This window comes from Clupea harengus, chromosome 13 (genome assembly GCF_900700415.2).
Source record: "Clupea harengus chromosome 13, Ch_v2.0.2, whole genome shotgun sequence".
In the NCBI taxonomy this organism is placed as follows: Eukaryota; Metazoa; Chordata; class Actinopteri; order Clupeiformes; family Clupeidae; genus Clupea; species Clupea harengus.
In genome coordinates this window covers 16,039,046-16,055,937 of record NC_045164.1, presented here as the reverse complement: position 1 = coordinate 16,055,937, position 16,892 = coordinate 16,039,046, and the positions used below count along the sequence as shown (strand labels likewise).

The window sequence follows — 16,892 nt, the reverse complement described above, 5'->3', positions numbered from 1 at the left end:
GATCTAGGATAAAACACAGAGTGGACAACAGGGAACATGGCACACACGAAAAAACACAACATGGCAGGACACGGGGGAAACATGGACCAGGACACGAGGAAAACATGGACCAGATCGTGACAGTGACAGGATTGTGATAGTTGTAGTCTAGGCGGGTATCACTCAACATGTTTGTGTGGTCTGACACAAGCTGCTATAGAACCTGTAGTTCTATCCTAATAAATAAGACATATTATCAGCTGAACTGCTGCTTCATTGGAAAATGTAATTTTAGGTTTTGGGGTATGGAAACAAAACATTATTTGCTTTACATTTCTGCTCTTACAAAGTATGCAGTACGGAAAAGGGGATCATTTGATAAAATCAAATGGTGGAAAATAGTGGGTGGTTTCATCATAAACAGTTAATGAAAGATTTGATTGAAAAAATAGGGAGTGATACACCATTGCGTAGTGAGTGTTTATCATTAACCCACTGTAGAAATTTGATGGGCATATTCACTTAGAGACAGATGATGCACTGAGGAACCTGATTATCTGATTGGTGGTTGGGTGAGTGTGTCTCAGCTGAGTTTCTCTGTAGTCTGAGAGAGTTTGTCTTCCCTGTGCTCTCACTCTCTGTTCAACACTGAGACCCCTTCGGTTCCTGCCTCCAAAGATGACTTTAATATGGATTTTACTGGTCCTTACTGGGATTATCTGCACAGAGGCCAAGAGTGAGTATATTGACTCTTTTCATGTGAATAATGGGCTAACAAGGTTTTGGCATTGGGGATGCTTATGAAAGTAAATGCTTGTATATGATATATTCCTGTGTGTGTATGATGATCGTATCATGACCCTACACTACGCAGTAGCACCAACTATCAAGTTCTAATTTAAGTTCAAGTTTATTTGTTATGTGCATAATATGTCAAGGGCAACTGTACCATGCTGTTGCTGAAACTCAGGTATTCTACAGCTATATGCATATCCACTATATAGATGCAGCGTAACCAAAATATACATAATAAATAATATAAGGTATAAGAGGAAAGATATATATAAAAAGATATGAACAGAATTACTATAATAAACTATAATAAAATAAAAGTGTGATGGCAGTGGCACAGATCCCATCTGAGACCATAATAGAAAGTGTAGTAGCCCAGATCCAAGTACGTTTCTGAACCATTTAATATACTAAGGTGCTGTATGAGGTTATGCGTTATCCTGATGGCCTTCAGGTAGAAGCTAGTCTCTAACCTGTTGGTCCTGGATGGGATGCCACGGTACCGTCTGGTAAACAGGTTGTGTGCTCGATGGTTGCAGTCCTTGATGATTGTTGACAGACATAGTTGCTGACTGACATATGTGCTGAAGGCTCAGGAGTTTGTTGTCAATGATGAGCTCTGCTGTTCTCACCACTCTCTGGAGGGCCTTATGGCAGAGACGTTATAAGAGGAGACAAATCACTGACGGGAAGATTAATGGAGGAAAAAGGAGGGAATCCGTTCCACTAAACACGGCAGATTTGTAACTGGCCTGCCCTGTATTATAAAGAGCCAATTACATTGTTGGAAACTGACATTTGTATAACTGATGTTTCACCTCCCCTGGAAGTTCTGTTTATATCCACTGTTGCCATAGTAATAGCCACGCAGCGAAAAAATAGCGAAGAATAAAGTATTTTTTAGCCTTAAGTGGTTGGGGAAACAATGTTCACACCATCTATGTCAGATTTAAACATGAGTTCACGTGATCTACTTTAAATGTCTGTTTGACCATCCTGTGTGGAGTTATGAATCTCTCCCCATTCATTTACATAGGAGCCTGATCCCATAAGGACTTTGCTTATGGTCACCAAGGGAGCAATGTCTGTACCAGACAGTGATGTTGCTTCCGGCATGGGAATAACAGTGACAGTGACAGTCATGGTCTACTCGTAGTTTCACTGTAGGGAGATTGAGCACACAAGGTGTTGAGATCATCTGGTAGGGAGTCGGATGATCCCACACCACAGTGCTTCACACCTTTACAGTCCAGTGCCCGAGCTTTGTCAGCCTGAGGTGGAATATTGGCCACTGTCTGAAGGACTAAACTAGGGTGACCAGACGTCCTCTTTTACCCGGACATGTCCTCTTTTCGAGACCTAAAAAATGCGTCCGGCAGGGATTACAAAATTGTCCCGGATTTTGCCTCGTCGGATATTTGTGTTTCTCTGGGTCTTTCACAAACTAGTTATTACGTCCTTACAAGTTTTGGAAAGGGTATGTCCCTTACGTTCCACCTTCTTGCACGAGCTCTGACTGTAGAGAAAACTGTCATTGGTCGACCGCCTTCCCAGTGTTGCCAGATGTATGATAATTATCCTCAAAATACGATCATTTTGAGCCTTTGGTACGATACTTCGCCATTTTCAATCTGTCAACACTGAGCAACTTGCCGCCTCCAGTGGTTGCATTGTTTACAATAGTACATGACATCTGCATGTGAAAAAAGATGTGAAAACTTCGTCAGGGGGGAGGGGGCGGGGTCATCTGCATGTGAAAAATATGTCAAAACTCCGTCGAGGGGGCAGGGTTCTGCGACGAAGTGTCCTCTTTTTCACAAACTCAAATCTGGTCACCCTAACTAAACTGAATTCCCGGGGTAGAAAGAAGAGACAGACTTTTACTGTTATGAGTTCAATGTCTGGAGAGCAGTGTTTAGCCGTAACCAGCACACATAACACATTCACCTTAACACAAACACTGCGCTAACCAGAGTCTGTTGTTCTGTCCTGGCAGTAAGTGGAAAATCCTACAGGTGTAATTCCGATGTCTGGTACAGCTGCGTGCAGCCATGTCTCTGTGAATGCCAACACACAGCAGTTCCCGATGTCACCCTGGAATTTGATCTGAGGAATGAGTTCCTCCCGAGACATTTGCGAGTAGAATACTCGGGAGAGGAAGATTAAAGCATCTTTTCCGAGTTCTACACATAATCCTGGCGCGTCTGCCTCTCGTACGCTCTTTCCTTCTCCGCTGGCTTGAATGGACACAAAGAGGCAGAGGTGCAGTGAGGGGGCAGCTGCTGCTCAAACTCCCGTGTGTAGTATTCACAGGTTCCATTATGAGCAAGGGTCTGGTGTTCAGCAGCGTTAGTCGATTATATTAGATGATGCGGGTGTGAGGTTTGTACATAAAAACTAACAAGCAACACTAAAACACCAAAAGCTGCAGCTGCAGCTCACCAGTGCTGGGAGACAGAACCCGAGTAACAGCTCTAAATCTTTCATATTTTGACATGTAAGTTATAGAACATCTCATATTTATTTCAAACACAGCTTAAACACAAATAATGTACTTGAACATGGATAGATTAAAGTTTGCCTTACGCTTCCTCCTTGCCTCACAGTCGGCCATGCTTGCCGAAAAAGAGGGTGTGGCTCGACTGCAGTCCACTTTAGATGATGTGGAATACTGTGATTGGTTTATAGCCATCCAATCAAATAAGGTTTATGCATTTGGGTGGAGTCAAATGACAGTAACAATAGATCAAGACATCCTAGAAAAGTTATGTCCACTGAAATGGTCAGGGGATCTGGACAAGTTAAGAGCAACAAGTTAACTAAGGCATAGAAGATGTACAGGCATACATTCTTAATATATAATATATAATCTATGCTATAATGTTACTGTATACATCTCTGTGCATGTCACATGAAATGTGTCCGTTTACTTTCTTCAAGGAGAACTACAATATATGCTGTTAATAGGAGCGGTGTGCACACTGAAGGTAGCACACAATGACATGAGACCATTTATCAGAAAATCCTAATTTGATTTTAGGGTTGGTGAAGAACTACTGGAATAAAATGAAACAATCCAAATGGTAGTTCGATCATGTCTATCGCAACAACGATGGAAATTATTATACATCAAGGCTGATTTATGGGACAGGAATGTGCATTAGGGGGGTACATATTACAATATCAACTTGTACTGTGGATCAATCACCACATTTGTAAAATCACTAAAACAAGTCATCTGATTCATCTGAACACCATATACTTAGACTTCACCAATCATGAATCATGAATCTTGGTGTGCTTGTGACCCACATGGCTGGTAGGGAATATAAAGTTAGTATGCTTGTGACCCACATGGCTGGTAGGGAATATAAAGTTAGTATGCTTGTGACCCACATGGCTGGTAGGGAATATAAAGTTAGCTTCGTGCCAGCGCCCCCTGAAGTGGGGTAAACTCAAAGCACTTTTCGGGCAATAGCTCAAAAACGTTTTGCCAAAAACTATGAAATGTTTATGGCATGTTGGCCTCTAGGAGGCGCATTACCATTGGAGCGGCGCCCCCTAGTGAATAATGATCAAAGCAAACATATAGCATTTCACTAGCCAATATCTTGTGATGTAGAGGTTCAAACTTCATGAAATTTCACCCCGATTTGATAATTTTCAGATTCACTGTATTCAGCCTTTGAATAATATCTTTCATATCTCTACTGAAATAAGTGTAACATATTGACATGTTTTTTTCCCCCTCAGAATTATGCAGGGGGCATAAAACTGTGTGTTGTTGTGTGTTCCAGTTGTACATGTGGATATTGCTCTGACCGGGTGCACAGACTCAGATGGAGAGGACATGCATGGACTGGATGGGGAAGAGATGGCTCACGCAGACTTCTTCAAGCGCAAATACGTTATGACACTGCCTGAGTTTGCTGATCAGTTTAAATATGTGGAAGGCACATATGAGCAGGCAGTTGCAGGCCAGCAAGTCTGCAAACAGAACTTGCAAACAATCATACAAGCATACAAAAGTCCAGCAGTAGCAGAGGGTGAGTCGAAATAACGTCACCTATTTATTTATTATAAGAATTCATCGTATTAAAACTTCACCAACTTCACAAATAGCTATAGTAAATACATGTGCGATTTTACCCATTGTGGAGTTTTGAGTTTTTCATATATTTACATTTATTTATTCAACAGACACTTTATTGGCTTTTTAGACATCCAGTGCAAGTAAGGTTTGTTATCAGGATTGATAAACTTCCTGTGACACTCATCTCTCCCTGACACTCCCCCTCTCCCTCTCTGGGTCACCCCTCCCTCACTCTGGGTCACCTCCCTCTCTCACTCTCTGGGTCAACCCTCTCTCACTCTGGGTCACCCCCCCTCCCTCTCATTCTGGGTCACCCCTCTCTCACTCTCACTCTCTGTAACACCCCTATTTCCAATATGAGGTGAGTGTTTCACAGCATGTAAACAGGTTAGAAGACAACTATGCTTTGTCTCTCCCACATCTATGTACAAGTGTGTGTGTGTTTGTCATTGTTTGTTTTGCCTGGTAATGTCGTCCCATCCCTTTTATGTCCTCCCCAGCCCCCCCCGTCAGTTATATCTACCCCAGAGATGAGGTGAAGGTGGGCTCTGACAACACTCTCACCTGTCTCATAACCGGGTTCTACCCTCCCCGACTCACCGTGCGGTGGACCAAGAACAACAAGAACGTGACCCAAGGAGTGAGGAGCAGTCAACTCCGCATGAATGTTAAAGACGGCTCCTACAACCAGTTCTTCACCCTGAATTTCACCCCTCAGAAAGGGGACATCTACACCTGCACTGTGGAGCACCAGGCACTGGAGAGGCCCATGACAAAAGCGTTTGGTAAAACATTACATCATTACATATCCAGATGGGTTAATATAATACAAATTATAGAAACCTATGAACCTGTAGTCACTTGAGTACTGGTAGGTTTGTCTATATATTGTTATCAGGTCAATAAAAAGGCTCAAAGTAGTGTGTGTGTGTGTGTGTGTGTCTTCCTCAGATGTTGAGGTGTCAGAGCCCAGTCTTGGTCCCTCAGTGTTCTGTGGAGTGGGTCTGACTCTGGGACTGCTGGGAGTGGCTGCCGGAATATTCTTCTTCATCAAGGGGAACCACTGCAAGTGAAACGGGAACGGCAATCTTTAGTGGTTTTGTGTTTAGTCAGATAGCAGAAATGTACATCATACAAAGTCTGAAAGTCTGAAATTCTCTTTTTCTGTGCCTCCACAAATATGATTTTTTTGGAAGATCTCAATGAAAGCTAACTCTTAAATAAAATGAAAGGCTTCACAATACTCCTTCTCTTAATCATTTTATACAAATTAGTTCTCTGTGTCTTTTTACTGTTTTTACCAAGCTTTGTGGTACATTCTGCTTTGAAGGCATGATTGACATACTTCATATACTGTATGACTAGTATGCTTGACATGAAACTGTTGGGGCCGCCTGGGACGAAGTCACTGAATGTCTCAACGCAAGTGTCTGGTATTCTGAGACAGAGTACAGTGTAAAAAGCGGTGCAGTGACCCTTTGTTCCTCTGGTGTGCACACAAAGGAAGAAGAAGAAATTCATTTAAATCAAATCCTGCCTCTGTTTGTATTAAATGCGTGGTTTGTTTTGTATTATTCCTTACTTAAAGGAATAAACAATTAATCAAAATATGCTTACAAAGGAAACACTTGATCAAAACATGTTTACAAAGGAAAGAACTGTTCTGCTAACTGCTCCCTCCTTTGATACAAACGCTCTGCTCATATGTCATCTCCTGCTAATGTGTCCTCAGAAATGTTTTTCCATTGACTATTCATGCCAATATTGTGCACAACACAACATGCCACGAAGACAGGCCCTGCCATTCCAAGGGCTGTATAGTAATATGCCACCTGACCTGTCCATGCATTTTAAAGTTCTTTGGGAGACTCTCCCGGCCGGACATCTGGCTCATGAAATCTTTTCCTGTAGACTTCCTCATTGATCTCATATTTCTCCAGGATCGCCTTCTTCACTCTGGCATAATCCATACTGTGGTTTATATCCATTGCGACATAAGCACTGCGGGCTTTGCCACTGAGGTGCGGCACTATATACACCGCCCAATCTTCCCTGGGCCAGCGATAGGCCCTGGCAAGTCGCTCAAAGGTGGTGAGGTACTGCTCAATATCCTCACCTTCTACATACCTCGGAACAGCTTTACGTGACCATGCCACTGGAGCTGCGCCATCTCTATTCAGGTTTGCATTACCTGGTGGTTGGGGCTGATGCTGCAGTGGTGGCTGCTGATCTGGCTGTGGCTGCAGTGGCAGTGGCTGTGGATCCTGCTGAGGCAGCGGAGATGCTGGACGTAGTGGCCGATTTTGCTCAACATCTTCACGGAGCTGGTTAAGTTGGATCTGCACACTTCGCCATCTTTGCTCCTGCTTACTAGCGTCCCGTTCCTGGGACTTCAGTGTCTTCGCCAGCAGGGTGTACAACCCGGCTACATCACCTGGCTTCTCATCCTCATGCCTCCGCTCTACCGTGTCCGTAGTTCCACCGTCTGCCCCTCGCAGCACTTCCTCAGGGCCATCGCCCTCCTTCTCGTCACTCCGGCCTAGCCGTTGGTCCATCCTGCACCACGTGCCACGAGCCTGTGTTCTGCCTCGTCCACGCCGCGCACCTCTTCTTCCACCTCTTGTCTCCAGTTTCCTCTAGGGCGCCACAGAATCCCAAATGTGAGTGACCACCTCGGCCAGCCCACGATTAGGAATGTGGACTTGGAGATGGTGGTAAAAAGGATTGCCGGAGCAGTGGTTTATGTTTTCAATTCAAACTATATTTATTTTCTTTCCAGTAATAATGGCACAAGACAAAGTACTTCAGACAAAAACAAAGATTCAATATCCAAATGTAGCGCAACAGTATTACCTTAGCAAACAACTCCTCTCAGCAGGAAAGCTGTCCTCCTACCTCCACCTCCCGAATGGCACTGAGCTAGCCTCTTAAGAAGGCCTAGCTATTGCCCCTAATTGGCCTAACAGGGCCAACCCATGAATATGGGGAAGCAAAGCACATTGTGCATATTATTAACAAAACCATTCATTCATGAATTATACATTCAAATAACATATCTCCATATAAATTACTCAAACACCATGTAACCCAATAGCAAATCACCCTACAATGCATAGTTATTACCTGAACACGACAAACACCCCTGTGACATAATGCCCCGCTCCCTCCACTAGTGACACAATGTAAAAGTGTTATCCCAGCGCGAACGCGCTTTTGCGTTGGGACCAGTATGTGAGAGCGTGAGAACAAGGAAGTGTGAGTACATGTATGTTCACCAGTTTATGGATCTTATTGCAATGCACATGGTAAATGGATGAGATGGTGGGTACCCAGTATATATATATATAAGTATATAAGAGTAACAGCAGGTGTATGCAAATATTATGTATGAGCGCACTAAGTTCAAGTCACTTATGCTTGCCTACAGAGTGCTTGCTGGTTCTGCTCCCACCTACCTAAATGCTCTTGTAAGGGCAAATGTTACACCCAGGACGCTGCGCTCGTCTAGTGAGCATCGTTTGGCACTGCCGTCTGTGCAAGCACGGCAATCCAGACTATTCTCATTTGTAGTTCCACGTTGGTGGAACGAACTGCCTAGTACTACCAGACCAGGGGCGACCCTCTCTACCTTCAAGAAGCTTTTGAAGACCCAACTCTTCAGAGAGCACCTCCCTTCCTAATTGGCACCTGACTAATGCTACGTTTCCATTAGGACGTTATTCGTCCCGCTCTCATTGGGAATGAATGGAGACGATATCCCGTCTGTCGAGCAACGAAACGTCTCCGCCTCCCTTCCAAAGTTGACGATTCTTTAACTCTATGCAAATGCAGACCAGGCGGTAACCAATCAGTTTGACGTGTGTGAGAATTGGCAGCTGAAGTTGTGCAGATGGGCGGGAGTAATCAAAAAAATCAAAGCAAGATGGCGGAGTCTCGGGATTCTGTTACTGGGAAATATTTTATGTGAATAAAGGTGAATACAGGTGTTTACACGACTTTTATATGTCTACATCGACTCGGTTTGTTGTTTATATACTACACGAACACTGTCAGGGCAAACAGAATATTGTAGGTCTTATCTGAAGCTCGCGACCATTATTGTTAGCTTGCTGCTAACACTTTAATTGAAGATCAATGTAGAAGCTAGCTGGTTTGTAACCTGTAGCCTCATCGGTGCGTTTTGCCTCTGGTATGTGTGATATCGTGATTTAACTGGCTGATATAAATGAATCAGAGAAAACAAATGAATAAAGGAATACATTTAATGGATAAGTAAATGAATCAGAGCATGAGTGACAGCCGCAACATCTATCATATTCCCATGACTTCACAAGCTAATCTGCTATATTAGCGCTGCACTGCAACCGAACTTGCTACTTAACAGAGAAACTTAATTTTTCTGACAATGCCCCCTAGACGGAATACCGCCTGCCGATAATTCGCCTGAATGGAAACGTAGAGTAACGCTTAACCTGCACTTCTTTTTCCTTTCTAGGTAGTTTTTTTTTTTTCTAATTCTCATGTAAAGTAGTATTTATTGTTACACCATGTTTTGTATTGCTCTTAGCTTGACTGTTCTCTCCCTTGTACGTCGCTTTGGACAAAAGCGTCTGCTAAATGACTAAATGTAAATGTAAATGAGTGCTGTAGCCTATATCGCGGGCCGCGGCAGACCAAACAATACACCAATTCGCGGTAAACACCCGACACCATTACAATCTCACACCGTGTAACAAACAAACCCACAAAACACCCAACAACACTCAACAATGTTCATGGTTCACATATTATGCAATCTCCAGGAAGACGCTGTGTAATTGTGGCTGCGTGCATGTGTGTGTGTGAGAATGAATGGAGTCACCGTCTCTTACTCCCGCATTCGCGGTAAAACAGTCCGTGTAATTGCAGTCACAAAAGTGTAATAGTTTCTCCAGTATGTGGTATCTTGTGCTACTAAAGATGTTTGATGTACAGTATGTTTGACTCATTTTCCCAGAATGCATGTAACATGTCACTTCCTGTTGATAGTTGGATGAATGACTGGATGCCCGCATGAGGTCAAGTTTAGCTAGTATTAAGCTACTAGGTAAAGAAGATTCAAGCTGAAATATGCTCTCTAAAGAAATACAAGCTGTATATCCCTCTTAGTCCACAAGCAGGCAAAAGTGGTATGTTACGTTTTGTTTGGTTATTATTTTAATAACATTTAAGATTGTTCTTGTGTGTATGAACTTATGATTGATTGCTGTATGTCTTTTATTCATTTCTGTATAGTTCTACGGTGTATCGGTGTCTGTGTTTGTCAGCGCAATAAAACATCAGTGTTAAAGAACCTGGACCTTGGATGTGTGACTAAGGGCGGCATAGTCCGGAATGTTTGAAACAGTGAGAAGGGAAATGTTCAGCTTCTCACAAACATCCTCTTCTCTGTTCCTCTGTCATTTCTCGTAAGTCATAATGTCTCTGTCAGACACACACACACCCACACACAATCTCAGGGTTCCCGCGGGTCCTTAAAAAGTCTTAAAATGTCTTAAATTAAAATTCGGGTAATTAAGGTCTTAAATTGTCTTAAATTTCACGTAAAGTTGCTGTAGGTATAAATGTTTTTGCCGGTGCGCTTAATGACGATGAGAAAGCACAGTGGCGCATCGTAAAACATCTCATAGTTGATTAATTTAGTATTGTGTGAATTGAGTCTCCGCAATTTAATACCTGTTTACGGTAGGTCTGCTACAGACGCTGAAGTCAGGCTGCGTGTCGCCATTACGCGGTTGTCGATGTGAGGTTCAAAATGCAAAGAAGATGGGGAAGTGCAACGCAGATTTCGGTGTTGAACACGGTCGCTAGGCAGATTCCATGGGGCACATGTAAAACTGCCCCAGCTCCCAATGTAAACGTTTTCCTGTGTCGCTCACGCTCATTGGTGTTTTCATAGCAACAGTCTTATGACAGTGAAGAGCAGGCAGCATTTCACAGAACAAGCACAAACAGAACTAGCCAATCAACCTTTTAACAGAGAAAATACCGAAAGGTAAACGGTCAAAAGTGTCACTGTATTTCGCACAAAAAGATTAAAACATCGCGACGTGCAGCAAATGCAACAAAACAATTGCGTGAAAAGAGGGGAGAGAAGGCAAGAGTCAACGGCAGATCAGCAACCGAAGACTGGAAAATAAACGGAGATGACAGCTAAAGGTAGTCTCTTAAAGGGGCAGTACACATTTTCTCGTACTCAGTGTGTTCAAGTAACAAGATTAACTATAAACAAGATAGAAAAGATAGGTATAAACAAATCATAAAATGGTGAAATTTCATGAAATAAATGCAAACAAAATAATACATTTTTGACTCCAATAATACTATTTTTGCAAAAGAAGCTGTAGTTGGAAGCCAAGTGTTTTGTATGTATTTATATTTATAAAATACTTTAAACAGTTAATATATTGTTCAATTTGAAGGAAAAAAATTGCCTTGGCAATAAAAAAAAGCCTTTCTTAAATGTCGTCAATCGTCGCTTTGTGCTTTAAAAAAAGTTTTGGTTCAGGCACCATTTATGCACCGGTATCATTTTAAAAGTATCGGTTTAGCACCGAGAAGGAGCTATCGTGCAGCGTTAGTGAGAAACCATATGTTGTCATGTTTGACGAAAGTATGAATAAAACGACAAAGAGCAAACAAATGGACCTTCATTTGCGATTCTGGACTACTGATGATGAATTTGGCATGTTACAAAACAATGGACCTCTCTATTCATTGGTTTCTCTCATGAAGTCATGTGATAACATTAATGTTTTCAAACAGTTATTATTTTCATTATTCGATATGATTCCTTCATGCAATGCATTGTGTTGTTTTGTGACATTTTTGGGTCTTAAATTATATTTGTTGAGGTCTTAAAAAGGTCTTAAAAAGCATTACATTTTACTTTTGAAATGGTGCAAGAACCCTGAATCTCTCTACTGTACAGCAGACCCAAAAGTCCCCTCTTGCTGTAACTATCAATCTCATAGTAATCTCTAGTTTAACCATCTTAATAGTAGGCAGCTGCTAGTGTGTGTTACTATATAGAAAAGTATATTGAGTTCACAATGTAGGAAACCAGACGTTATAAACAAGGGGAAAATTCGGAGAAAGACGGGCCTTGTTGTAGTGTCCATCGTTTACAGCGCACGGGGTAGTGCACTTTATAGTGGATGACATTTACTGTTGAGATTTTGAACAGCAATACAAAATGGCTGATTCACTATATAGTGGTTGTTTGGAAATTTCGAACAAAGCTTATGTGTGAATATGAACTTGTGTCAATACGAGTTGACTCTTTCTCTAGTGTTAGTTAGTGAGGTTAAATTGACATCAGCTAGATAGCTGTCTATCATTTAATCCAAATGGAACTCACATGGTTTAAAGTGAATTAAAAGTGTCCTTAGTTAGCTAGCATAACAACTGGACAACCATAGCAACTAGCAAACACTGTTTGCTGCATAGCCTGAAGCAAAGTTTAATTTCTCAAAATCAGCTCACCAATAAAAGCCAGTCTTGGGTTCAAAGTGATCCCAGCCACTTGTGGATGAAGTGAAATTACTTCACAGAGACATTAAACAATCCTGCAAGAAATAATGGGACATCCATGGAGCAAGGGCTCAACATTGATATCTGATATCGTATGTTAATGATTGAAGGGGGAGAAGTACCCCCTCCCCCTTGACCTTCTTCAGTGGATGCAATTTCCACTGCATCCGTGTCAGAAGATTATCATTTATGGCTCTAGACAGGGGATCGATTAACGATCAGACTTAAAGGTTTAGTGACCTCTGTGAAGTTAGCATGAAATTAGACATTCGATTAGACACAACACCATAACACTAACACGTAATAAATGGTTATCACTGTGAGTGAGAATGAGATATTTTTGTGTGTGTTTGTGATTGTGTGTGTGTTTCTCTGTGTGTGTGTGTGTGTTTGTGATTGTGTGCGTGTGTCTGCATGACATAACGCTAAATAAACAGCAGTTAATACACGGGCGCAGTCAATACACGGGTGTGCTTTATACGGTGCGGTTAATAGTCTGGACAATACGGTAGTTACTGTAAAGGCGAATTTCATCCTATTCAAATCAAGTTCTGCATAGAAACTGCTGACCATCTATCTGCTAAACACAGATTGGTCCATTTCCTCATGTGTCTCTCCTACTTTACTCTCACTTTTATTTCACTATCTTCCTCATAACTCCCTCAGAACGTGACAGAATGTCCACATCACAGCACCTCATTTCTGCGGTGATCATCATCTCCACTCTTTTGGGAGTGGGTAAGTCATTTATTTCTGTACACGTTTACATGGCATGTCAGTATACGACAAGATGTCAGTACTTTTTTACACGACAGGTTTGATTTGTTTGACTGCCTGTGTATGTCACTCCCTCAAACCATCCATTGTCTACTGAAGCCTCAGTTTATCCATAGCCTGGATATGGTGGTGGTTGTGGTATTTAGCAGACATTTTTGTCCAAAGCAACTTACAAAACATTTAAATGTGATAATTATTCAGGCCCAAACTAAAACAGGAGTTACAGGAGAGATATATTGATTACAGTGTTTTCATCTGCAGAAGGATCTAACGGATATCACACCTCCACGGTGGATCAGTGTTGCTACAGCTCGGACCTGAGTCATCTGGAGTACATTAGGTCTTACTGGTTTAACAAGGCTGAATACATACAGTTCAACAGCACTGTGGGGAAGTTTGTGGGATACACTGAGTTAGGAGTGTATAATGCAGAGGCATGGAACAAGGATCCAGCATATCTGGCACAGATGCAGGCTCAGAAGGACACATACTGCAAACCCAATGCCCAGAAAGAAATTGATGCCATACTGACAAAGAAAGGTAAGTAAAGAGTCAAATGAATCCTCTAAGAAGGGAAATCAGTTTACACACACCATGCTCGTCAGACTGGGTTAAAGGGGAAATGTTCTTTTTGTTGTCTTTAGTTAAACTGTCTCCAGACCTACCATGAATGTTATAGAAAGAACAGAAATATAAATACTGTATATATATATATATATATTAACATTTGTATTCTACATTTTCTTACATCTATTTACATTGTGTTCATTTGGTGTACTAGAGATTCGTCTGATGTATCTAATGAATGAGAAAATTGCAAAATCCTCATATTTCATGACTTTTGTAGGGGTGGAAGGTTTTTATTCTGAGTACAAAAAGTGTTGTTTAATGTATTAGTGTGAATGTTTTTTTTATATAAATGTAATCCTAACGTCACTCAAACTGTCCAGAGTAAATGTAAAGTGATCATGACTTTTCACTCAATGTACTCAATGTACAATGTCAATGCACTAAATCCATTTTATTAGTAAACATTTATTGGTAAACATTTGCTCACAGTTTAAAGTATAAACTAACTTAAGTAGTTTTCAAATTCATTGCTGCTATTTCTAAATTACAACTGACCACTGAAAAAATACCAAAAGGACACATGATGTTACCAAACGATCCTCAACACACCATAACACCAGGAACATTATTTCATTCCCCGTATGTGCATCAACTATGTCTTGCAGTTCAGCCTGTGGTAAGGCTGAGATTGGAGGAGGCCTCCATCGGTGGTCAGCCTACCGTGCTGGTGTGCAGCGCGTATGACTTCTACCCAAAGATGATCCGCGTGACCTGGCACAGAGATGGCCAGGAGGTGACTGGTGATGTGATATATAGTGAGGAGCTGGCAGATGGAGACTGGTACTACCAAATTCACTCCCACCTGGAGTTCACCCCCAAAGCTGGAGAGAAGATCTCCTGTGTGGTGGAGCACGCCAGCCTCAGGGACCCTCTGGAGATCACCTGGGGTGAGAACTGTGGTTTAAAATCATGTCTGATTCAGAGCAAATACATATACTTACTACATGTACCATGTTTTTCATAGTTTTATTCAGGTAAGACTGCTCCCATTTAAACTGCTTTCATAGGGTTGAAATGCTGTTTTGGTCTCTACGTTCAGGCACTGATTATACATGTTTGTGTGATTGCCTCACACTGCGTGCCGTGACCTTTTCACAGACCCCTCCATGCCTGAGCCTGAGAGGAAGAAGATTGCCATTGGAGCTGCATCACTGGTGCTGGGGTTAATCGTCTTTGCTGCTGGGTTCATCTACTACAAGAGAAAGTGCAGAGGTCTGTAGTGTGCATGACCAACAACCAACATGCATCCAGCAGTGAGGAAAGAATATGCTAACCAATTATACTGCATAATGGATGACCACAGTAGTTGTGTGAGCTCAGAAATTTATGACTTAAAGACACGTATACGTTTTTTAGTATTCACAGCACTGGTGAAATGGACCATATCATGGATTTTTGTCATATCACCAAAGTGTTTTGTATGATGGTTTAATTTGTATTCTTATTTTTTCAACAGGGTGGATCTTGGCACCCAAGAGCTGCATGGACCAGAGTCTTGATATGTATGCACATCATAAGAATATAGATAGCTATTTCCTCTGGCTGTTAAAGTCTTACAGATCTGTCACAGTACACTGTGATTCAACCAAGACACCTATCAAGAAATCAATCATGATTACTGGGGATAGTAATCATCAAGATTGCTAGCTGTTTTTTGCTGCATTTCCCCCTCAAATTTGCTTTAGATATGTGAATTACGTACACCCTTGTCTCAAGATCAACATATAGTTGTTGTTTTGTTGTAGAGGAAGGACAGATTGACATTGTCCCTGTTAAATAAACCTGAAGTAAAAATGATTAAAAAAATTATAAAAAAGAGCTTTAATATGTATTTCCCTTTGTGTATCAATCTGTCAGTGGCTCTGTCTCATACCGCGTACTTGCGCACTTCAAACACTGACTTTCAGGGCGTTGGGTGTGCACACTGACAGAACCAGCAGAATTCAGGGCACTGAAAGTACCCAGATTGCGCACTGCAAACGGTCAAAAAATGCAGTGTCAAACGATGGACACTTCTCGCCTTAAACGGGCGCCATCTTGGCTACGTAGCGGAAGAGGAGGAGCCCTTTCTGCAGCTTTTCAGTTTGGAAAGTTGGCTGACTGACGCCTCGCAAATCACTTAAACCATTATTGCTGGTTACAATAACTGTGTTATCGGATAGTACAGTGTCTATTTCTCGGTAACTTTTGAAAAATCTAAGCGAGAAAACGCCCCAAAAATCGACATTTACATACAAAACACGACCGTCAGCGGAGTTTGATCCGCCATCTTTGTTTAAAATTTCCAGTTGGCCGGAGGGAGCTGGCGCACAGATTTATGGGTAAAAGGCTAGCACATTTGCGTCTGTCAGTATTCCATTTGAGACAACACTAATCAGCGACAGAACGCACTACAGATGTAAGTGCTTAGTGTGCACTACGCACTGTATTGCAGTGTACTTCATGAAGTACTCGTTTTGAGACACGGCCATGGTGTCACTGGGGATAATAGGGTTATTCTTCCCTCCCAAATGCAACTGGAGGGTTTATAGAACGGTCTAGTTTCAATATTGTTACTTCGGCCCCCTCTGCAGGATTATTGCAGTGCCTTACAAATTCAGTGTGTAAGGTGAGAGAGAGAACTGAAGATATTCATATCTAATGAGAGACTTATGGACCTAGGTCACAAAAGACACATACTGGGCAGGTTGTGTGGTGTGCCATCGCAGCTGGTCAGGAAACGGTGTGTGGGGGTCATGAGAGGTAAAGAAAACATTTGTCCGTGTGTGTGTGTGTGTGTCTGACATTTAAAAAATGTCTACTAAATGAACCTAGTTATGTATTTCCACATTAAATGCAAGGTGTGGTTGCTCAACAGCAGCAGAGGATCAGTAACAGTGACTGCACAGATCAGACATCATGGGTTAATGGCGCAATAGATACATATCATAAATAAAATAAATTAAAAACTTGCAACTTTATGTAGGCCTATATGAGACAGACTGGATATTCATCTGCTTTTTTCTGCTTCTGTAAGACAGTTCAGTGTTCTTTTTTTTATACACTAAAG

The 16,892-nt window shown here is 41.8% G+C and overlaps 2 protein-coding genes across 3 annotated transcripts; both read left to right on the top strand.

Annotated features, from left to right (window-relative positions):
* Positions 1–568: 568 nt before the first annotated feature.
* Positions 569–6,079, top strand: LOC105892731 (H-2 class II histocompatibility antigen, A-D alpha chain). Its single transcript, XM_012819036.3, has 4 exons — positions 569–715; positions 4,569–4,817; positions 5,365–5,649; positions 5,816–6,079. Exons 1-4 carry the CDS (start codon positions 658–660, stop codon positions 5,935–5,937), a joined length of 714 nt encoding a protein of 237 aa, XP_012674490.2. The 5' UTR covers positions 569–657; the 3' UTR covers positions 5,938–6,079.
* A 7,012-nt stretch (positions 6,080–13,091) lies between these two features.
* LOC105892727 (rano class II histocompatibility antigen, A beta chain-like) lies at positions 13,092–15,649 on the top strand. 2 transcript variants are annotated; one of them, XM_012819032.2, is made up of 5 exons: positions 13,092–13,174; positions 13,475–13,753; positions 14,449–14,730; positions 14,942–15,055; positions 15,300–15,649. In XM_012819032.2, exons 1-5 carry the CDS (start codon positions 13,114–13,116, stop codon positions 15,488–15,490), a joined length of 927 nt encoding a protein of 308 aa, XP_012674486.2. In that variant the 5' UTR covers positions 13,092–13,113; the 3' UTR covers positions 15,491–15,649. The 2 variants fall into 2 exon arrangements, with proteins under 2 accessions (XP_012674486.2, XP_031434550.1); XM_031578690.1 differs by having other exon boundaries at positions 13,102–13,174; positions 13,460–13,753.
* The last annotated feature ends 1,243 nt before the right edge of the window (positions 15,650–16,892 follow it).